General features: G+C 32.8%; 1 protein-coding gene across 3 annotated transcripts in view; it reads right to left on the reverse strand.

Moving 5' to 3' along the window:
- The window catches only part of LOC119074772 (voltage-dependent calcium channel type A subunit alpha-1), a 99,700-nt gene continuing 75,075 nt past the window's right edge, over positions 1-24,625 (reverse strand). For 2 of the 3 annotated variants that reach the window (XM_037181046.1, XM_037181045.1), the window contains 11 exons: positions 23,993-24,084; positions 21,866-22,016; positions 21,638-21,765; positions 21,186-21,388; positions 20,906-21,114; positions 11,073-11,188; positions 10,812-10,978; positions 7,779-7,976; positions 7,178-7,323; positions 6,819-7,021; positions 1-6,758 (listed from right to left, as the gene is read on the reverse strand). In XM_037181046.1, coding sequence (XP_037036941.1) covers positions 6,596-6,758; positions 6,819-7,021; positions 7,178-7,323; positions 7,779-7,976; positions 10,812-10,978; positions 11,073-11,188; positions 20,906-21,114; positions 21,186-21,388; positions 21,638-21,765; positions 21,866-22,016; positions 23,993-24,084 — 1,776 coding nt within the window. In that variant the 3' untranslated portion in view covers positions 1-6,595. Of the gene's footprint in view, positions 6,759-6,818; positions 7,022-7,177; positions 7,324-7,778; positions 7,977-10,811; positions 10,979-11,072; positions 11,189-13,857; positions 13,883-14,553; positions 14,766-18,454; positions 18,497-20,905; positions 21,115-21,185; positions 21,389-21,637; positions 21,766-21,865; positions 22,017-23,992; positions 24,085-24,625 lie in introns of all 3 variants that reach the window. The other variant, XM_037181044.1, reaches the window with a different exon arrangement.

Below are 24,625 nucleotides of genomic sequence, written 5' to 3' on the forward strand. Positions count from 1 at the left end.
AAATTTTTTTAACGTTTTTTATTTATATGAGTGAAGTGAATGCTGTTATTATATCAGTAAAAGTTGATTATATTTTCGAAAAACGTCTGACTGCAATTAGAATGAAAACGAGACTAATTTTCATTTTTCTTTCAATTATTTCATTATATAAAGTCGAAATTGTGGAATTGTATAAATGTTTGTGTTATATAGGGTTGTCGTTTCTTTTTTCTTGTCTTGTATAGAACATCGTTTCATAAATTTATATTGTCGAAGTAAAATTGTTTGGGGGACGAATATAGAGATCCCATTTTTTTAAAATCTATTTCATTTGTTTAACTATTTCGTTTACAAGAGTATCCAAAAAAAATGTTAGGTAATTTCTCATTTCACAAATTGATGGTGGATTGGATATGTTAATTATTACAAGAAAAAAATAATCGATACGCACGAACGAGTATTATCTATAGGATACAACAATCTGTAAGCACATGACTTGTTATAATTAAAAAATTTCCATTTTATAATTCGAGATGGGGTAGAACGTTCTATGACTTTTTTTATTGATTTTTTTTACTTTTAATTTCAAATTTTAGATTTATTATGTGAGTGTTGTCTTATCTATTTATTGTTAATAAAAAAGTAACGAAAAGAAAACACTGTTGGACTGTTGTTGCTTGTTTATTGAGTTAGAGTTTTCAATATGTAGAATTATTTATTTATTTTTGTATCAAAATGTTGCTTATTGGATGGGCATTATTAATCGCATTCGACTTTTTCCATTGCAACCGGATCATTCGAATAACCATTTTATCATGAAACAGATAACGCAACAGAGATGGAGACTGTCTTACTGAATTTGTAATAATAAATGGGGTACTAGTCTACCCTGGCGGCTACAAAAGCACCATCCTTGTCATCATAACTGAATGCGGTTGTTTCGGAAAGTTTTTCACTGAAAACTACAACAGAGCCATATTAATAAAATATGCCACTTACGAAATGGCAAATTTGAAAATTCTAAATTCGTTGAATGGTCTATGGCATTACACTCATACCATGTAGAATCAACCAATCATTTCGGAACACAATATCACATCTAGTCTCTGAAGGGTCACGTGCTCTAAACGTGGTAACGTGTATTAACGACAGATGAGAGAGCTGCAGTCAAAGCAGCATGCCGGTTTACATAAGAAAATATATATTAAAATGAAGTAAAAGATTTCAATCTGTCGAAAAATGTTCTTTTCTACCAATACTGTTGGTACCAAGGCCTATTTTTTGATTTTTTTTGTACATTTTTTCTAAAATTTCTAAAAAAAATGCCAAAAATTTCCAAAAACTGAGAACGTCCGAAAACTGAATTTTTCCATCATTTCAATGATTTTGTTTGATTCTTGACACTATCAGCTTACAAATGAAGTCGAGCGTCAATTATCAAACAAAATCATTGAGAGCCGACCAAAACACAAGGCTGAGCTCAGGAGTTGCCAAAGACGGTCGAAATTATGGAAAAATTCAGATTTTGGACGTTCGCAGTTTTTTTTGGAAATTATTGGCAATTTTTTAAAATTTTGGAAAAAATTTCCAAAAATAGGCCCTGGTTGGTATGTCTGTGAAGTACCTTCGAACTTGAGCCTGCGAATTCTACATTACAGTCCGGTCGTTATGACGATCATTTTACATGACGTTTTAGTGATTTTAGGAATTACAAAAACCAGACATGTGGTTGGTACAATCAATTCTTCGAATAAAAAAACAATTCTTGAAATTTTTGTTAATTATTGGAATGTTGTAAGCTCGGTACTGTTGGGTCAAGTAAAGGAGAATAGTGGAAGAAGCAGGTATAACAGTGGGTAACTGTTTGTATGCTTGCCGTCTGTAAAAGGTTCAATTGAAATAGGAAACTTCTGCTGTACGGTTCCCATTCAGTTCGTTTTCTTCTTCATGATAAATAGTAACATGGTTCCGAGAGTTCTGGTGAATGTAATATTCTTGTAACTTTTGTCTCTTTTTTTCGGTCTATGATAAGAATTTCTGTTCGAGAAAAAACGTTTACAGTTAATGCTTAATACAATTTAACAGAAATGTGTACATGAGTTTTTATTTATTAAATTTTATATTCACGAGTTACGACATTCAATTTAGGATTTTGTCAATTTTTTAGTTTTTCGTCTTTGAGTTTTTCCTTTCTTTTCTTTTTGTATGTATATAGATCAATGGTTTAAACTCGCGCCATCTATCAATGATAATAGTCTTCTATATTTATTCACATGAAATTTGGTTTATATAAATTGATAAAAATTGCATCTTCTTCTAAATTTCATTTTCTTCTTCTTTTATTTTTTTTCTTTTTTTTTGGTTTGTTTCATATCACAGAAAAATGTATTTACATTTTCGTCGAATGCGAATGTGAGAAAAGTTTTCAAATTTATCCAGATTGCGTCGAAAGAAACTCACAAAAAATAATCAAAAGCTGACACACTGATGTGATACAGACATGGGTAACAAACCATGTAAAATAACATAGTCAAGCCAGAGAACCATTTCTCTAACGAGACTTATCAATAAGTCTGTCAAAACAAGACAGCAGATGTTAGCTCATGCAATTTTATGGAATAACCACATATGCCTTAGTTTCCTCGCAGTGCAAACATCGACTATGGAAAACGATACAATTTTCATGAAGACTCCCTACCGTTCCCTTTGAATCGAAGGTTAAAGGAACGATCCTAATTAATTAATTCAAAACCTTTGCGGGTCTTATTACGAGATATGTAAAAATTTACTTTAGTCTCATTGCGGTGTATAGTCAACTGTTGTAGTCCTAAACGATACATCATTTATATTAATTCCAATGATAGAAGTTAATTTTTTAGAATTTCTTTTTAATGTCTCCTAAGTTGAAATCTATTAAAAACCAAAAAAAATAAGTGGAAAGTAGCACACTTGGCACAAAAAGGACACATTTTAACAAATGCTCCACTTTTTTTTCAATGTAGAAAAAGGTGCAGAGTGCATGTAAGCCAGGGCCGAAAGCGCCTAATCTAAATGTTGCACGAAATATATTCACGAAAAGAGCAAATCAATTGCATATTAATCAGACAGATCGCGATAGTTTGAACAAAGAACGGAAACTTTAGCTTTAAAAGTCTTTTTGTTTTTGTTGGTCGAATTAATTTGCTTTTGCTTATAACACAATAGCGATTGGCGTAAGCGTCCCGAAGTGACAATTCATTGGTCTAATTGTTTAATTTCTTTTAATAAATAAAAACTTGAACTCATTTTTTTGAATTGAATCATGCAGTTGTGTCTTTTCCGCACTGCTTTGGTTGTATACTAATTAAAAGCATAATTACGCGCACAATTTACTTATCGAAAAACAAGTCAATTGAAAAAGCTCATATTTGATTCATTATATTAATTCACTCGTTCTCAAGATTATTTGGGTTTTTTTTACTTTGGTTTATCACATGCATTCACATAACATTCCTTAACTATTAAGTTTCAGTTTACAATTTTGTTTTTTTATATATTCTTTATCTAAGAGTTTCTGTTGTCTTTTTTTTAGTTTTTTTTTTAGTCAAAAAATGAGAATTTCTTCTCGTTCTTCATTTATCAAGATTTTTTTTTTACATTTTTATTTAAAAATTTATTTATTTTTTTATGAAATTTGCTAGACGATTTTATTTTATTATTTTTACTGTGAATAAAGTTTCGAGGGAGTGTGAGTTTACAGGGTTTTTTCTTTGTTATATTTTTGTCATTAATTAAATTGTTTTTTGTTCTATATGTACAGTACAAGATTTCAAAATTCTCTGTTGTTTTTTTTATATAAATTGTTTTGTAACGAGTTCGTTTACTTTAATTCTAACTTTTTTTAAACTTTTTTTCATTTAAATATTTTTTTTTAATGATCGAAGGCAGGTTTTTCTTTATATTCATCCTTTAATATACGCTGAAATCTATATATTCAAAAAAAATTAGTAAAATCGGGCTAGTTGTTGACGATTTTTTTCGTCGTCTCTTCTTAACTTTACAATAAATTTCTTTTTTTTGTGATTTTTTTAAATTTATTTTTTAATAAAAATGTTTAAATAGAAAAACATATTACTCGATTCCATTATAGGGTGTCACTATTTATATATATATTTGTCTGTAAATATATTATCTTCAATTTGTACATAAAATAAGAAAAAAAAAATCTTTTCAATTTCTCTCCGTTCGTGTTGCAATAATCCAATAATAAAATTTATATCAAAACAAATTTACTATTTTCATTTGATTATTCTCTTCACGATTTTGTCATTTTATCTACTGATCTGGCATGGGCTGTGTGAATTGGGTAGCTAGATTTTGTTCACTAAACATTCAGTATTTGTACTACATATTTTGTAGGCAGCATAGCTATGTATGTTTCGACCGCAAAATGTGAAAGAACGCTAACACTTTTACGTAAATGCTTGCGGATCGAAAATCTTTCTTTTTATCGAATTTTGTGTGGTTATTGGGCTCGGCTTCGCCTCGGATCTATTCCATATGTTTCAGACATAGAATTTTTTTCTTCATAAAAACGTTTAATATAAACATGGAACGTTTAATCGGAACGTGGAACCTTTCAGTGGATTGTGGAACCTTTCAGTGGATCGTGGAACCTTTCAGTGGATCGTAGAACGTTTCAGTGGATCGTGAAACTTTTCAGTGGATCGTGCAACGTTTCAGTGGATCCTGTGACGTTTCATTGGATGGTGGAACGTTTCAGTGGATCCTGTGACGTTTCATTGGATGGTGGAACGTTTCAGTATAGAACGTGAAACGTCTCAGTTGAAAGGTTTCAGTTGAACGTGAAACGTTTCAGTTGAACGTGAAACGTTTCAGTTGAACGTGAAACGTTTCAGTTGAACGTGAAACGTTTCAGTTGAACGTGAAACGTTTCAGTTGAACGTGAAACGTTTCAGTTGAACGTGAAACGTTTCAGTTGAACGTGAAACGTTTCAGTTGAACGTGAAACGTTTCAGTTGAACGTGAAACGTTTCAGTTGAACGTGAAACGTTTCAGTTGAACGTGAAACGTTTCAGTTGAACGTGAAACGTTTCAATTGAACGTGAAACGTTTCAGTTGAACGTGAAACGTTTCAGTTGAACGTGGAACACTTCAGTTGAAAGTGGAACGTTTCAGTGGATCGTGGAACGTTTCAGTTGAACGTGAAACGTTTCAGTGGATCGTGGAACGTTTCAGTGAATCTTGAATCGCGGAACGTTTCATTCAAATGTTGTAATGTTGAACGTGGAATGTTTACGGAATGCCTCAATTGGATGAAAACTGCTGCACAAAATATTTGCATCTACTAAAGATTCGGTTTCAGTTTATCATAGACACATTGACTGCTTGATTAAAGGAACCTGTCAGAATGTAAACAAAATATAAATAATGTGTGACGTCACTACCATATGTTTACATCATTTTGACAGAATTATTGAAATGTCAAATTGAAAATATTTGTCAACTTTTATCTGGAATCGGCCATAGCTTTTCCACCATAGGTATGTATAGAACTTTTTTGGGTTATAATTCGTTTGTACAGTATTGTACATAACACGGGTTCGCCACAGATCAACTACCTTATGTTCGCACGAAAACCTTTCAACTTTGAATTTCTACTTAACTGTGAAAAATGGCTTGATTTTTCCACCAGATTTCCAGAAGGATTAACCATACCAATTGTACACATCAGCCCAGTCCTGTTATCTACTGTTAATTTGCTAAAATATAAAGTTCTGAGTATTTAAACCTAACCGAAACGAGACACAAATTCAACAAAGACGAAACAATATACATAATTATGCGATAAAACTCTAGATTTTTCTTTCTTCATAACACATTCCCGATATTTAACATGTCCGGACGCCGGATCTGGCTCAACTCAATTTATAAATTAATTTACATTGTGACTGGTATGACAATTTTCATAACGTATCAACAGAGGATTGTACTACATTTAATTAACTAGAGATTTTTCCGTCCTTCCTTTAAAAATTATTTACAAAATTTAAACATTCGTCTGTTTATGAGTGTTGGCATTTCCGTTTAATTATTTCTTTAATTCAGTGTAAAGTATGGGTACAATGGGCGATAGATCTTTAAAACCTTTTACAAACGACACCTCTCTGCATCGTCAGCGACGACGAAATTAAGTTACCCGCTCCAGCTGAAATTCTATTGTCATATTTGATGATTGAGGTCGCTGGGATTGTTAATCAAACCGTTTGTTAAAATAATGAAGTAGAAGATTTTGTGTACGAAAAAGTTTTAAAAGAAAGATCTGACAGCAAAATATTTGGAAGGTTTTCCATACAATCAAGTTGAGACCTTTTCCGAACTATTTCCGTTTTTAGAAGATCTAAAAAAACGGCTCAGCTTTACATTTACCTTTCATGGTTGAATGAACCTGGTGAAACCAACTGATTTGTCCTTTCCAGTCAAATAATGGAGCCCCACAACTCTGATAATAGTTTCAAATTAAACGAAAACACCAAACCAACTACTATCGAACCGAATCCAAATGCTATACCCAAATCTGTTCACGTCGTCGACCTTTGCGTCGATTTAGTCTTTGCTAGCACCAATCTTCATCTTCGTCCGAATCGGAGTGTCTTGCATGCAAACCCTTTGGCTTGTATCCGTTCAAAACTGGCGATGGTAACACACGACCGGTACGTCCCATAGCTAACGCCTGTTCGAAAGACAATGGTGCGTGGTACTCCAATCTCTGGATCAAACTGAATGCAAGATTTATTTTCGATTAAAATACTTGACACGATCTGTCATTATCATCGTACCTTTCCCGTTCTAATTCACGTTCGAGTAATTCTCGTTCCCGGTCTCGGTATTCATATCTCAAGTCATAATCTCGCGTCCGTTCACGCATTCGTTCACGATCTCGGTCACGATCTCTGCTACTATAATACATATCTTTGTGATCTCGTCCAAAATCACGGGAATGTGGCAACGAGTGAACACTGTGAGGTGTGGAGTGATGAGTCTAAAAATAATCGATCGAAAATGTTTATGATTTCCGTTTGTATCACTAAAAGCAATCAGTTCTCGAGGTAGAAAATCCGCATATCATTTTTCCCCAGATATAATTTAAATTCTAAAACTGAATCATCCAAGGGTGTCGTTACTTATCGTTACTTACATGTGTTGGACTGGCATTAAGTTTCGGGAAATTAATATTAGTTGGCTTCAATTGTAACGTCGATGGTTTACATGGAGTTGGCGGTAATCGTCTTCCTTGTCCTCTGCGTGCTACTAGAACTGGATAACTATGCTGATGATGACCACCTTCAGTCGGACAATAGAAAAAAATCAGAGACGATTGTCATAAAAACGAGATGCGGGAAAATGTCTACATCGTCCAAAAGAAATTAGAATTTTTCAAGCTTAAAGATTTCACAAGATGCGTTTGTCAGTACGTAGAGTCAGTGGGTTAGTCAGTGGTTAAATCGTCGTATGTACAGCAAACAAAATTATTCAAAAATTCCAAATTCAAAATAGATTTTTGAACCATGGTTGATTGTCCACTTATATCACCATTGAGTTTCTTTTATTTTACAAAATTCATGCAGACTTACATTCAAATAAGAAATGTAAGTGATAAGAGCATAACATGCAATTACTGCAGAGATAGTGGTGAGAAAAAAAAACGAAGCAAAATAACCGAAATTGTTTCCCAAAAAATAAAACGAAAACAAAATGAAAATAATAATAAAAGAAAACCAATGACTCGTCAAATGTACCCATTTCATCAGCAAGTCTATCTCTTTCACGAATCTCCAATAGTCGAGCGGGACTCGGCGAACGTGACCTTTGACATAGACTTGTTGTACCGTATGCTGGATTTTGCAGGTAATTCCGTCTTCGATGATTTCCACCACCATGTGGATACCGATTGGGCGATGGTGACCGAGCTGGACTTGTCGACGCTGACCAAGAACCTAGATATTATTGAAGAGAAACATATTGGAGAAATAAAAAATAGGAGAGATAAGGTGAACGTAAACAGAAAAGAAAAGAATTGAAACGCTTCAACTGTTAACCAGTTAAAATTTTTAACTTGACTTAAACTATCTATTGAAATGTTAGACAAGAATCTAGTGAAATTATTTTTCTATATAAAGCAAAGAAAAGCTGTCTATCGATAACATTCAGTCGTATTGGGTAAATCTAAATTGGTCTTCGGTCATTGAAGTGTGCCAGAATGATGGCCTTAAGCAAAGTACAGGCGATAACAGATATGGTTCAAGGATATAGTGAAAGTTGTGTTGTACGTCAGTACGATGAGAGTTATAGGTAGCTTTTTCCGCAAAGTTTTTGTTAAGCGTTGATGTACTTATTGAAAAATTGAAAAATGGAAAAAATAGATTCAAGAAATTTTGTGACGAATCTATTACTTGATAAAATTCAAAGAACCCAATTTTTGATCATTTTAGTTTGGGCAACCTCCTCTTATACTTCCGATTTCGATTACTTGGACCGAAATGATGAACGATGGGTGAAGGGGTAATAATTTCTCATTTTTTTCATAAAATCTGATAAAATTCCCAAGAGTGATTACCCCTCTATTGTTGCAAAAGACAAGTGCAAAATTCGAAAATTTGAGTTGTTGTCTTGCATGATCAGTAGACAGCCTTACACAAATTCGTATGTAAACATTCTCTGCAACGTCTTCACGGTATCTTAATGGAAATAAAAAGTTTTGTGTATCTCACAACAATTTCAAAAGTCTATTTTCTGTTAAGTCGACTTTCCTTTAAAAAATAATTAGTCAGTTGACTGGTAATGTAACAAACCGCCCTAATGATTTACTCTACTTATTCGTAATTAAAATTTATTTTCGACTATCGACAAAGATTTTGTTTGGTATTGAACTAACTAAAAGTCACACGGACTATAACTTTAATTATCAAAAATTGATTGATCGACAGTATAGAAACGTTAAGTATAATATTAGTAATTAATGGAAAACTATAAATAAAAATTTACGGCGCCAAGGCTAGACTTGTTGATGTTCGTATTTTAATGATAATCACGTTTCATCTACATTTGGAAAACTAGTGATTAAACTATGCTCAAGATAACTTTTTAATTTTTGTGGATTCTGTTTGTTTCATTCGTTCCACATTTTACATTTTGTTCATTCCACACATAGGTGTTTCTGAAGCGTCTCTCTTTTCGTTTGTTTGAGACTGATGTGAACCACGCGCGCTAAGTTATGTACGAGAGATGCTGGCAAATTTAAATTTTGTAATAGCTTTTCTAAAAAATTTTTTGGCCCCAACTGAAATTCGGCGCATCTGTGTGGAACGATGTCGAATAAACCGAACTATAGATACCCACGTAAAAAGTTTATTTGAGCTTAGTTTAACAATACTCCGAAATATATAACAAAATAAAATTGAAAAGAAATTACAGTAACCAAGTTTAAGAAGTTATATTGCCAGTGTTATTGATTCAATTTGCTCCACATGCAATATCCACGTATTTTTGTACATATAACAATGTTGATATTGCATGTGGGTGGATTGTGGAATGAATAACAAGGAATGCTTGTAGCTCCTTAGTGTTCTTAAACTGTACATGAAATTTAAAAATACACTAGACGACCACTAATGAAATGGGCATATATGAAATTGTTGAAAACTTGAAAATTAAACAAAACAAAAACGTATACTTAACGAAAACACATTAGAACACAACTTGTAGGTATACTCAAAGATTAACACAAATTCACAAATACGACACATAATTTTTGTACATGAAGGATGTGATTATTGACTGTGAGTTAATAATTATTTAAAAAAAAAAAGTTTTCGTGATAGATCTTGTTCGAAGTTAGTCTAACGAATTTCAAACAAGCAATAGAAGTAATATTTCGCCTGGTTTGAACATTTGATGAGTCTATTATGTTAGATCATTTTTGGTGATGAATCACCAAAATCAATTACATCAGTCGCTTCAGTCGGTTGTCTTACTTTTTTATATGCTTTTGAGTTTCCTAGTGTCGAGAATGTCTTATTACTATTACATCACTAGGTAAAACAAGAGAATTGGTTTTTAGGGCATGTAAAATCCATAGCAAAACTCCGGTATAAAAATGAAAAGTCAAGTCTTCGTGTGACTGTTGACCTCAGATCAACAAACTTCTTACGAAGACTGGACTTATCTACATTTTATCCATTCTCATGTAAATAACGACTGTATGTACACGTCTAGCGAATCATAAGCGGAATGAACAAATATTTCCAAATCACTTCACCTGACACGTGTGAGATTAGAGAATTTTTAAGCTAGAGTAATCATGAAATTTATTAATAGAAATAACTTACAGCGACTGAATAAAGAGACAATACCGTAAAGAACGAAAAGAATATTAAGAGTTAAAGAACATGTCACATTAGCGAATTATAAGAAAAAAGAAATTCCATTCATTTAGCTCCTCTTCAAAGAGGCTGACGATGCCAGTTGAAGTTCTTTTTGATACATTTAAAAAAGAGAACGAAGCCGAATGAATAAGATTTCATTTTTATTGTAATTCACTAATTTGACACATCCCGTTTCTGCATTTAACTATTCAGATGTAAACAAAAGAATTTCTGTTTTGTTAGGCAATTCCACTAAGAAAAAAGTTATCGACGAACCAGAATTTACAATTAAAATGTGATTCACATACACTACACGAACATTATTACTGTGACATGGTGAATACAATTTCTGAACTAAGTCAATCCGACCTGTGCTCGCTTATATATTTCTATCAGTGATATACTCACCCCGGGGAAATCGTGAATGTGGCATATGTCGATGACTTCGGATGCCACGCTCTTCTTTCACGATTTCAACCACATTCGACACGGTATCAGAAAATCCAATATCGTGATGTGGATGATGGGCACGTCGTCGAGGACTTGGCGTTCTCACTAACGGTGATCCTGATCGTCTGTGCGGAAGAGAAAATTTGATTAAATATTAAGTGAAAGTATTGAGAGAGAGAGAAAGAGAAGGAACAGAGATTTTGAAATAATTAAATTCACCTTAGGCTAGGTGATCGACGGTGGGCATTATGTGGATAACCCGGATGAAGATGTCCATCTCCGGTTAATGATTCCAACGACGGACGCCGTGACTCCACATCATTTATATCCAATATCTATATCCGGTACGAATAAACGGCATAAATTTAAAACGAAACAAAGATCCGATCAAAATGCAAATGATTTCGATAGAATGATTTTAGGTTGATCTTATTAACAGAGAATGCTTAAGACATCATTTCGATCATTTAAAATACGCATCTTTGTCCTATATTTTCGTTATCTGTGGTGAATCATCAACAAAACTTTCCAATCAATTTTTCGGTATCGATTGAGTGTTGTGATTGGGAATTCGGTTTTATTGAAGAATCATCACAGAGTTTGTAATGAAACAAAAAGTCTTTCGTGCACTACTAAGTGAGAATTGAGTAAAAATTGCAAACCAAAAATAGTTAAAATAATTGAAGTATTAGTCATGCAAGTGACAAAAATATCTTACAAGAACATGCAACTCAAATGTGCTTTAAAAGTTGAAAGAAAAAAAATTTTGTTACAAAAAAAATAAGGAAATTGGCTCTTTACATGCGAATTACAACTAATTTTTTTAAAAATTAATTGTCTTTGTTTTATGGCGATGTTCTTCTCCTATCAAATGTCCATTATATATATGCAGGTCGTCGGATTTGAATTCTTTACTTACCCGGACATTATTTAGTTTTATTTTATTTAGTATTAAACCTAGAAATCTATTCTACTAAACATATTTTTGTTGTATAATTAAAATAGATTTTTTGTTTCGTAAATTCTGCTCTACATTTATAAATATATCACCTACCGACATACCTGAGAAATTTATTTTAAAGAACCTATTAATCAAATTGTTTTCGCTAAAACTTTATCTAAAATTGTGCAGAAATTAAGATTTCATTCACTGAATTCAGGTGTGACTGTAAAGAAGTTGTTCTATCGTTAGACGTGAGATCTGACTAATGTTAAGAGGCACCGGTACTTAGCTAAAATTGTAGCCTACATTTGTGTTGTCATATTTCATTTTTGATGATATCTTTTCATCAGAATCCTTTTTCAAAAATGTACGACCGTAATGCTGACCACGAATGTGTTAGCTTTTAACAGAAAGTACATTTGGTTGTAGTCCTTTCACCAGCTCTGAGAAAAGTGAGCAGCTTAACGAAATTTTCATAAACTGCTCACGTTTCTCAGAGCCGGTCAAATTTCTACAACCAAATGTATTTTCTGTTGAAAGCTAACACATTCGTGGTCGGAATCGCGGTCGTACATTTTTCAAAAAGGATTCTGATGGAAAGATTTCATCAAAAGTAAACTAAAATACAGTATTTAAAATACGCCCTAATGTATGCTTTTCAGCAAAGCACCGATGCCTCTTAAGAGGAATGGATGCTTTGTTGATAAGGCTACATTAGGGCGTGTGGGTTTTTGTTTGATTTTGATATCTTTTTTCGAAAATCGTTTTTGAAAAATGTTAGACGACTGTCGATTGTCACAATGACCACCACAAATGGTTAGAACTGGTCAAACTGCCACAAATATATTTTTAATTGGTCTTAAATTTTTGTAAAAAGATATCAAGGAAAGTACAACACGAAACGCCCAAATATAGACTCAGATTTCAGCGAAGTATCCATGCCTCTAAAATCCTAAATAATTTCCATTTTTTTTCGAAGTTCATGTTCGATATTCAATATGTTCGATATTCTCATGTTACATCCAAAATATCAAAACCAAGCAATGTAAATTGTCGGTGCACGGAAAATAGTCTTTAAAGTTAGGAAATCTCAATTAGTTGAGTGAGTTTTTTCATTTTCTAGATATTTCTGCAACTGCCACTTTGAATTGATTTTCACAAGTATCCTAATGGTTCTCTTGATGCAGATAATATTGACAGTGACTCTGGTAGCAGGACTTTGAATGAGATAACAGGTAATAGAATAAAAAGTTTTGTTAAAGTGATTTGAAGTTTTCAAAGACAGGAAAGTCTTCTATGATCAAAAGTGTTTTTAAAAGACATTGGTTGGAAAAGGTCAGGTTTAGAGATGAGCGCGTTGAAGTTTTAAGAAACCTGACCTGAATTGAATTTTCTAAACCCAAAATCCTGAACCCGAAGGAAATGAAACCCGATAGGAACCTGATCCGAATTGAATTATTAAATCCCAAGTTGTATCCCGAGAAAATCAGAACCGAATCAAATTTTCGACAGCCGGTAAGTCGATAAAGGAGAATCGGGCCGTGTTCTGGTCGGGTTTTTTTACAGCCTGCTCTGCTCGTCTCTATCTTCTTTATACCTGCCTAGGTGTTTTGAATTTTTAAAATATATTCATAGGACGTTTTAAAGGTCTAATATCAACTTAAAAAAATTGAAACTTTATAGAGCAGTCAGACCTTATTTGACCTCCTGCTTTTTAAGTTACCTATGCTCTCTTAGAACTCAAAACTACACAACATTGATATCGAATGGTTTTCAAAAGGTATCATAATCAAATTACACAATGGAAAGTATTTACTATAAAAATTAACGCAATAAATTGTGAAATTTCTATGTAAAATTAAAAACAATTATTAAGCCCTATAGGAACGTGTAGGTAGATATAATATAATTTGGTAAAACGTTTCTTTTTTCTTTTCAATTTTTTGGCTTTCAATTAACATTTCTTTACCTAATAATTCGGGGTTACATTTAATATTTACGAGAATATTTAGACATTTAGTTCACGCTTAGTTCTTACAACTTAAAGTTAATCTACATTACCGGCTGTAACATCACCTTTTTGCTCCTGAAAAAGAACATACAAAAAGAAGTGAAAATAAATTGATGCCAAAACCAAAGTTGAATTTTCAGTTGCATTCGTTTGGTTAACTCGAAAATTGAGATATTTTGATAGCATCCAGGATTTTTATTTGCTAAGGCCTGTCTTCTTTGGAAGCAAGGACTATTTTTTAAAATATCTGAATGCAGAAAGGGGACCCAATTAGCGAATTATAAGAAAAATGAAATTTTAATGATTGAATTTCGTTTCAATACTCAAGAAGGAAAATAATCGTCATGTCAGCCTATCGAATCTAATGAATCAATGTGATTTCATTTTTATTATAATTCACTAATGAGACACGCATCCTTTCTGTATTTAATATTCTTTTGAGAAATTTGAGATTTTTAAAATAGTTCCTCATTGGATAACACTAGATAATTGCGTACTCATCGCCAATCGAATTAACCAAGCGATATTCAAATTGAAAAATATGTCCAAAAAGATTGCCACAAAACTTCTTGCACAATATTCTTTGCAGCAACAAAAAAAAACATGTGATCACAGAATGGAGTGGATAACAACTATCTGAAAACTTTTACTGATTCTGTTTATTGTTTTCGAAAATGAAAATTTTTGTCAGAAACCTTAGATTTGTCTGTTTTCCACTCCAATTCCCACAGCGAAACCACTCTTACCTTAACGACCGGTTACGTGTGTTGCGTCTGGCCAACGTCGATAAACTAGACCGTTCATCATTTCCAGAACCGCCCTGCTGATGTCCTTGCAGCAAATGCGTTTGAGAACTTACGCCATCCGCGTTATTACCATCAATACTCATGGAATTAGCTCTTGAATTTGTTTTTTCCATGGCCGCCATATCGAGTAAACAATTGAAAAACGACTGTTTCTAATTGTTTTTGGCATTTGTCGCAGTAGGAGCACGAAACGATTTTTTTTTGTTGCGATTTTGATGATTTGAATTGATTATTTTGTGGTTTTTGGTGCAGTGTGAGTTTTTTTTTTAATTATTCCGCAATAGATTTACACAGTAGATGTAGAAGGTACACAGGTTTTGTGTTTGGTTTATGATTTGTTGCAGAAGCAAGAGTAGTTTATTGAAGCGAATGTAATTTAATGAAAAAATTAGAACAATTTGGTGAGAATTTATCAATTGGTTAATGTGTTATTCGCATGCCGCTTTTATTCAATTTTATTTCACTTATTTAAATCAACTGACTGTGCTACAATAGTCAGGTACATTGTTAACTAAGGCGAGAAAACTGAGTTGCATTGTTACCTTTCGTAACCTTAAAAGTTGTTCTTCTATTTCTTTTTCTTAGCTGCAACAAAATGCATTTCTCTTCTATGTTAAAGAACCGAATTCTCTCATGCGGTTGGTAATGATTAAATCTTAGACCCAAGGATGCCTCTGAATTCCTTATGTTAGAATAAAAGCACCGTAGTTCCAAGTTGGAAAGTTTTAGGAACGTACAAACATACCAGGCTCTATGCTCACTTGGAAATAAAAAGATTTTTGACACTCGGTTTAACCGATTAAAATACCTCCACCGGAATCGGATCTTAACATACCATCGTTTCATGCAATAGATAAAGGATCAATATAGTGCATGAAAGTCAGCTCGAACTCGTGTCGTGGTATCTTGTTTTGTTTCGACACAACATTTAGAAGCCTTTGGGGTTGGCATTCAAAAGTCTTACGTATACAGTATTAGTAGAAGTGTGGTTTTTGATGTCAGTGAAATTGAGACAAAAATGTGTTTCAGCTGTTTTACTGCTGCTCCAGTCATACAAACAAAACTGTTTATATACTTGTTTGTTTATACAGGTAAAACAGTTACACGCGAGTGGTGGAGGTAAAAGAGTATAAGGACTTATCGCAAGCATTTTCGTTTGTATAAGCGTGTCAACTGAAAAACAGCTGAAGCAATTTAAATTCATGTCTAAATCTCGCTGACGTCTTCTGTATTTTTGATGATTCATTTTATATCTTAATAAGATCAAAACCGATTATGTGTGTACAGCAATGCAAGTGATTATTATTTGTAGCACAGTCTTGTTCACGTTTTTAAATTTTACATCCTTTTAATCATTTCTTTATTTTGAAAACTTATATAGAGCAATAAAACTGGTAATCTTCAAAAACTGCATGCGAATATGTTTATTCAAAATGCTATTCAGTTAAAAATGGTAAAATGTTTAAAGATAAAATTTTTGTCCAAAATTTAAACAAAACAACGTGCAGTAAAGAAGTTATATAAAATACGGCTGATACGAATGGTAGATAAAAAAAATATTTACAGAATAAAAATCTACTAAAAGTGGAAAAACTCTAACTAATTGATTGGATTGATTAGAAAATTGGTAAATTGATTTTATGCGAAAAGTTATAAAAAAAACGAATTGAAAATCAATTACAAAATTTAAACTAAATTATTGTTGAATGCGAACAATGAACAAATTGTATAAAAGTGGCAAAACCTACTATATATCAACAAATTGTATTAAAAATATAGAAATTACAGTTCAACAATGTTTAATAATAAAAAAAAAACAAACGAAAAGAAGACAAAAAATTGAATGAAACACTCTGAAAAGCTCGATCTACCAAGCTTAAAATTGCAATTTAAATATAGGACAAATATATGTTCTTTCATTGTTAATATAATCTATTTATGTTTTATGTCTTAATCTAATGGATTTTTATTTACCAATTGATTTCTTTTTTGTCTATGATCAAATTTTGAGGCTATTCTATTGTCTACTCTATATCCTATCCTCTATTCTATTCCTCTGTTTCCTCTAATACTAATAAGGGCCGAGAAGGCGTAATCTTGAAGGCGATGTACCTGGAATGACACTTATTTGCCATTTCAGTAAGTCATCTGTTAGAGACATCGAATCGACAGCAAAAATAAGCGATAAGCTATAGCTAGTCTTTTCTTATATAACAAAACTCATGTTGAAACGAAAGGAGTACAAGATTTGCATCAAACTTTAAATGAAAGAAGTAATAGATTTGATGTTGTCTGTAATTCTATTAACAAAAATAGTCACAATTTGTTGTAAAATTATTGGTTTACTGTCAAAAAAAACTGTCATTTAAGGTACAGCGCCAAAATTGAGGAGAGTATAATATGCAATCAATTTGGGATCATTCATAAAGTAAGGTAAGGTTTTATGTCACGCGTGCGAAAGAGATGCAATATATGGTTTTAAATGTGATAGAAACAGATGCAAATAGTCGTCACGTTGTGCCATACTTTATGAATGATGTCGTTAATGCTTTCCTATTGATAAGAAATAAATTGTTTGCTCAATGCACAGGCGAAATATTTTATTGGCTCCATGATCCATACAATACGAAAATTGAAACGCTTTTTGTGGTTACAGGATATCACTGGTTAAGCAAGAAAATGTGTTGCTATATCAACGTTATTCGTCATTCAAAAATAATTTTGGTGGCGTTGGCGATTAATTCTAGTCTATTTTAATGCCTAGTGCCTAGCTATTATAGCCCAAGACGACCATAGCCACTAATCATATGTTAGATAAGAAGTTGTATGTATGGAGCCAACAAGGTTTCGCAACAAAGTTATTTTGTAAATTTTTGAAATGTTAGTAAAGTCAATTAGTGAAATATGCCAATGAAAAGATTTAGAAAGAATAAATTGTCAACAAAATAATCTTTCAAATGCTAAACCGACGTTTCTCGATATGCCTGGATGAGTAAAAATTAAATAAAAAATTTAAAATCGAAAGAATGCAGTGGATAGATTCTCTGCAAGAGCCAGTGTCATATTTCATTAAAATATCCACACATCTGTACTGAAATCGGAAATGTTCATTTAACGCATGTGTTAAAACTAGTACTTTCTCCTAAAACCGACCCTGGCTCAAACTATCATCTAAACGTAAAATGAAACTTAAAAACAGAAAAAATAAATCAAATTCATCATAAAGGTTACACATTTATGCTTTTTCATCAGCTGGTCGTTTTGATGTGTTCATACTCGTACAGTAAAATGAGAACACGCGGCACTTTGATTTATGAAAATAGTGCAAATTGATCAGTTGAAGTAGAAGCGAAAAAGTCTAACCTTTATGTTGAATCTCATTGTACTATTAAATATAGGAAGAAAAGTCTAAGAGAATGAAAATGGAGCGACAATAAGGATGGATTGTTAGCCGTTCTAGGAGTTATTTTCAATGGAGGCATTATAAGGTATGAAGAATGCAAAAGACTAGATTGATCAAAAGATGCATTACATTAAATAGGAATGAACTATTTGCTACAGAGAAAAACCCTCGGAATATAGTTCAACAGTTTTTTGTTTTTGTTTTTTGAAAGAATCACATTTCTTAATTGTTTCAATTTTGTTTAAATCCAATTCATATGGACTCCGAAGATTTTTTTTTAAGATTGAGAAATGAAAAGAAAATATTTTCTGTTTGTTATATTCACTCAACTACGATTTCAGAAATATTTCAAACCACTAAATGACTAAAGAAATTATTTTGCTTTCGATAAAAGTTTATTTGGTAAAATAGAAATTGAAAAATAAAATTGAAATATACCGGCTGTCTGGCCGTAGGACTATTATTGCTTGCATCTTTTGCCTGAAAAATAATGGGCGTAAAATTGTACAATAGATAGTTAAGGTGACAGAAACAAAAGAAAATAAAAAAATTTGTAAAAATCTAATGAAGAGGGATTTTGATATTTCTTTGAAATTTTTAGATTTTTCAATGGAATGACTATTCGCAAACATGTGTACAAATAGTACAGTTATCAACTATTCGCACACGCGTGCGAATAGCATCAGCCATTTTTTCAATGAAGAGATTTTCGGCTACGATCTATATGCCTAACTATGATATTTTTGGGGGTAGGGTAATCTCGCACACCACACAAATTCATGGTGTGCGAGATTCACCTCTAAGTGGTGAATCTCGCACAGTCATGACTTTTCGTTACATGTCGTAAAAGGACGCATACTATGATCGTGTGTGCGAGATTCCCCGACACCTATTTTTGCTCTAATAAAATATAAAATAAAATTTGAATGATAATCCCGGACATATTTTTGTAGCAAGTTGTTTGATTGGCATCACAAAAAATCTATATTTTTTTTCACCTTAAATTAAATTACGAAGAAACTCTCTAGAGGCATTACATTTTAAATTGCTTGCATAGAGGAATGATGGAGTTAATCTTATTTGTGTTCCTTTGTTTGTAGCTAATTTTCGTATCGATTAAAATTTAGTTTAAACTTTGTGCAGCAAGATGAGAGAATAAAAATACACATCGTGCGTACAGAAATTACGCGTAAACCCGCAAGTTCAGGTTAACAGAAAAAAAAAAATCGGAAAAAAATAGTTTCCCCGGAAGTGTAGCTTTCACCGAACAAATCAACGGAAAATGTGAGTGAAAAATCTTTAATTTTTGATTCCCGGGTAATTTCCACTGGTTCCCGGGAAGACAGCATTATTTCAATGCCTGAAAGCTCAGGTTCATTTGAACGATCGATTGAATTGCTTACCCATACATATATAACTAATAGTTAAGATTGACTTAGAACTTCTGCTCATTGCAATCACCAACTAGAGATCATTTGCATAAAAAATGCTGTCCACGTACCGCTACCATGTGCAAGGTGAACAGTGGACGTTTTAGATTGTGGATCATGGTCAATCAATCACATAAATATTTCAATCGTTTAATGTATCAGCCGACAATTTAAATGGTAAAATTGCTGTCTGTGCCAGTATTAAAATAACTGAAGACTATCATCACAAGTTGTGTTTAAATTAACACGATAAATTCGAGGTACAACATAGGTACATATTCAAAGTAAATAAGTGATGCGACGGCTACAGCCACAGTAAATAAACTTTCCATTATAATAGTTGAAGAACAATTTGCAATTCCCTATTTGTTGAATATACCTCATCTCAATTACGTAATGTTCTCGGCTATATTACACTCGCTTATTAATGCAGAGAGTCAGTATTATGTTTTTGTTTAGAGAAGAACGGATAAAGAAATAGACAGGTGGGTTGTGAAATTTCGTATAACAAAAAGCTAACACCGAAACAATATTAACTATCAATATATCAATATAATCTGTTAACGAAACAATCTATTGAAAGTGTTGATGTACTTGCTGAAATTGATTGGATTTTAATTGTTTTAACGCCAAACTGACACGACAATTATTAGAACTAACCGTGTCTGTGCAGTCTACAAATTGAGAATGGAGACTGAAGGTTCTTGGCTCGTTATAGACCAGGCTCAGTCTTGGTAAGCCGAGCTTTATTGTCGTTAGTTGGATTTTGCATTAAAATAAAGTAAAGTAAAGGGCGGAGACATTAAAAAGAAACGTTCGCGTCTAGGGGGAGAGTACAAAAAACCGGAAAAATTCGAACAAGATGGAGGGGATGTTGCTAATTCGAAATTCGAACGTCCGTTTTACGATGTAAAACGAAAAGAGTTTCGTAAGGGACGTCCGCTTTCAAATAAATTAAAGTGCAACGCCATTTTCCCCTCAATGAAATGTGGTGAAAATTGAAATTCTTAAAAATTCTTAAAATTTTGGGGGAATCAGAGAAGTGGGTAAAAATGCTCACAAACGTCCTTTTCGAATGTCCTTTGAATTCGTTGAAATTTTTTTATGGAAAGGGATCCAAAGATCTATCTCAGAAAGGTTATTTCTCCCTAAAAAAAAGGCCAACGAAATCGAACCGCTGTGCGTGTCAGAAAAAATTTCAGCCAAGGTACATCAACTCAACCAAAACGTACTAAATTGTTAAGATATTGCTATAAATCATACCGGTTCTACTCAATAAAATTTGATCGGCGATCCCTTTTTTATATAAAAAAAACTATAAACATTAACAGTCATCCTTAACCGAAAAGAAAACATGTATTTTGTCGCCGACGTTGTACTCATAACAAAATAGAAAATAATAAACGAGAAAAAAAAAACTGTAAAACATTGGTGCTGTAAAAGAACTGTTCGTATTTACCGGTATTCCCGATTCCAACTGTCCGAATCTAGTGTTACGCCATGACTCCAGTATGAGGAGGCCGGCGTAGATTTTTCCCACCGTTAAATTACTCCGGTTTAAATGTTCATTTCGTGGAACCAGCAGATCTAACATTTTCTTTGCTTGAAATGGCCATATGTGCGTTATCGTACCACGCAGCTCTTCGTCGGCTTGATCCATTTCGTCAGCTAAATTGACAACATTTTATTTTCGTCAGCCAAGTCAAATAAAATCATGCTCAACTATCGTTGACACATACCGGATCTCATTTTAATATTTAAATTTTCCCTAATCAGTGCAAACAGAGTGGTCGTAAAATTAACTCTGCCATCAGCATCCAATGGCATATTCATTCGTATTAATTTCTTGTAGGCGAGACGATTCGGACATTTGTTGCCAAATCCCAAAGGTGGATCGATGTTTTTTAGCATATCGTACATTTCTGTGTAATGGATTTTACCCCTGCCATACAATTGATAATCAACGGATTAATTTCGTGTTATATTTTGTTCCAATTATTTATTGTGTTAACACCAAACATACACACACGCACACATAAAAGTGGTCGATAAAACAACTCGGAGAGTTACCATAAAATCAATATGATTCCAGGCTATCCCTCAATTGCAATTTTTCGTTTCCCAATCTTTGTGAATCGAAAACTGTACAATTTGTGACCTAATCGTTCCCGACATTCAAAAATTCACTTACGTTGCATTTGGATCATACTCGGCCCAAATTCGAACGAATTCGTCTAAATGATGAGCGCCGAGTATACTCGAATCCCTCGTCAGATAATCGAAATTATCCATAATGACAGCGACGAATAAATTTAGCATCTGTTTCGATTGAGATAAATTGTTCGTTTATCACAGAAAATAAATGGTCAATTAGTATGGTCAAGAGTGTGGGCACAATAATTTGTTATGTGTTGATTACCAAAAATGAACAAAAGAAAATGAATGACACGAAGTATGCGTACGCTATTGATGATCCGCACGTTTCGTCACCTTTCTTTGCTTTCGAATCACATGGTTTTCCTTTTAGGCAAGCCAACATAATGTTCGGCCACGCCTCGCCTGTAGCACATCTAAGGGGAGAGATGAATTGTATTAAAATTACAAATTTGATGAAATATTTGAAGAAAATGACTTTAACTGAAGTGATTGAAACGCGACAAAATTTTTTCATAAAATGTCTTTGCTTGCCACCAAGGTAATGGTAATGGCAGTTATATCCCGTGCTGTCGACAACGAGAGCAAAAATAAAGGTTGACAGAGCTCACGTAATCTTATTATTCATATGTTCAAGCAAATGAAGTAACAGACTTCATTTCAGTCTGAGTCGAAAAAAAATGTGAACAAATTCGATAACTGTTTTAATGATACGTTTGCTGTCTGTGAAAGATTAATTCAATGACATTATACTTCAGCTTAGTGGAGGGGTCTGACATTCTTTATCACCGTGATCCGAATTATTCATAAATTGAGTCATTAAAAATCGATGATGACCAACGAAATCACTTCAATTTGTCATTAACTATTATAAAACCTCTACAAAACTACAGATAAAAAATTGTATTTTCTGTTCTAGTAAAATATTGAACTTTCTCAGCTAAGAAAATGTATAACAAAAAGGATCTAGATGATCACTAAACAAAACGTCTTGTTTCTTATCTACATTGAAAACCGCAGACACATACATTCAACGTTCTAAGTAAGTCTATACCTTTTATTCGCTTTTTCATTTTACTGACCACGAGATCTAAACAAAACTCTAAAAAAAATCTAATTTCAGTAACTTTCACTAATCTAATCAATCTATTTGTCTAAATGTAACAAAACCGAAAATATAAAAGAAATTTTTATCTGGGAGCCAAAAACGTTTCCGTGGGAGACGAAAATTATGAGAGAGAAAACAAATGAAAATCCTGACCGGTTCTCTTTTAATTAATACAAGTATACTAAGAGCCAATGATTCCGGCGAATTGTTTACAATTCTTTAAGTTATAGAAACAATTAATTTTTTGGCACCCGTGAATTATTGTGTCAGATTGTGTGATTCATCTAACTATAAGTTAAGAACAAAAATACTTCAGTGACTAGCGAGTAACGAAAAAAAAAGTTCCAGAAACTAGATCGACGAAATCGAAATACTAATGCAGTTTGTGTCAGAAGAATGCCATAATTCTCTAAATGCAACTTAGTGATTCAGTTTTACAGTAAGATACTTGTTCAAGTCCTGTCTTGTGTATGAGGATTTTATATATCAACGAGCTGAAATCAATTCGATCGAAATAAGTAACTGAATCGATAAATATGATGGTTGTACTTTGAAAGCAATCTTTGAATCGAATCCTTCGCTGAAAATACCGATGTAGGTATACGAGGATTACGATGTACGAGCTAATAGTGAGGGTATTATGACAAAGGCACATAAAAAACTTGCGAATTTTCGTTCGGGTTGAGATTAGGTTTTTATTTGAAAGCGAAAATGTAGATTTCAAAAAAACCTCGATCACTTGTAGTGCTATAAAGCATTGTCATTAAATCTTTCAGTTAATAATGAACAAAACAAACCAATTATAAAGCGACCTAGTTTCTGGATTGCCACTAAAAATCTATTTCACTGCAAAAATCATTTACCGACAGGATGAAGAGATTCGAATATAAAAAGTAATTAGTTTGATAGATACTAATTGAAGAAAAAAAACATTAGAATTAAACGTACGAAATTACTGTTTTCCCCCGTGAAAAATCCTATTTTCTTTTCTAAGCTTTTATTGTTACTCATCTCTCCGTTCCTCTGATTTCTCTTATTTCATATGATTTTTTCAAATGACAAATGAGAGAAATCAGATAAACTAGGAAGAACAGCTTAGATACGACAGTGGGATTTTTTACGTGTGTAAAACAGTACGTCAAAAATTAAACGTTAAACTGAACAATCTATTCGAATTTTTTTTTTTTCTTGTAAATAACAGATTCGATCTTGAAACAATTAAGAAAATTATAATTTTTTTTAGATCGCTCCTTTTCCTGTCTTGTCAAGCTGAATTTCACTTACCTGAACAGTAACATGAGCCCTTGAACAAATGACCGGAAGTTGTTATGCCTACTTATCGCATTGTCGGGAGATAGTGCAATATTGCCAAACACCTATAGTATTCCAAAGAATAATTTACGAATTCTAGCATTAGTCACACTGCATGGCATGGATGTTCTAATGATCTTTTGATTTTTTTTACAAAAATAAAATTTTCTGTTGCAATTTTTTGTGTGTTTTTTTTCGGAAGCTATAAATTTTGAAAATAATAATAATGCTGGATGATCGGTGAAGATAATTTCTTTTCGTAAAAGCGTTGATAAATTCCAATTTGTTAAATCTGCATGTAGACCTAAACGTAAGTGAATTGTACTAATGTTCTTTACGACCTAAGGATATTTACAATTTCAAATCAATTGCACGCCGCTAGTTGAATTTGCGCTATTTTAATCACTTTTTGATTTACGGTTTACTCACAAATACTTACAAATTATTGAGGCTTTGCTCCTAAATACAATTGTTGTAGTATTTTCCATATTTCGCCTTTATAATGTCACACATTTAACAGGTTTTTACTTAAATTATTTACAACATGCAATTTATCAGTCGAAATGAATGGTTAGTTTTAACAAGAATGAGGTTGCTTCCGTCGAA

This window comes from Bradysia coprophila, unplaced genomic scaffold, assembly GCF_014529535.1.
Source record: "Bradysia coprophila strain Holo2 unplaced genomic scaffold, BU_Bcop_v1 contig_151, whole genome shotgun sequence".
In the NCBI taxonomy this organism is placed as follows: Eukaryota; Metazoa; Arthropoda; class Insecta; order Diptera; family Sciaridae; genus Bradysia; species Bradysia coprophila.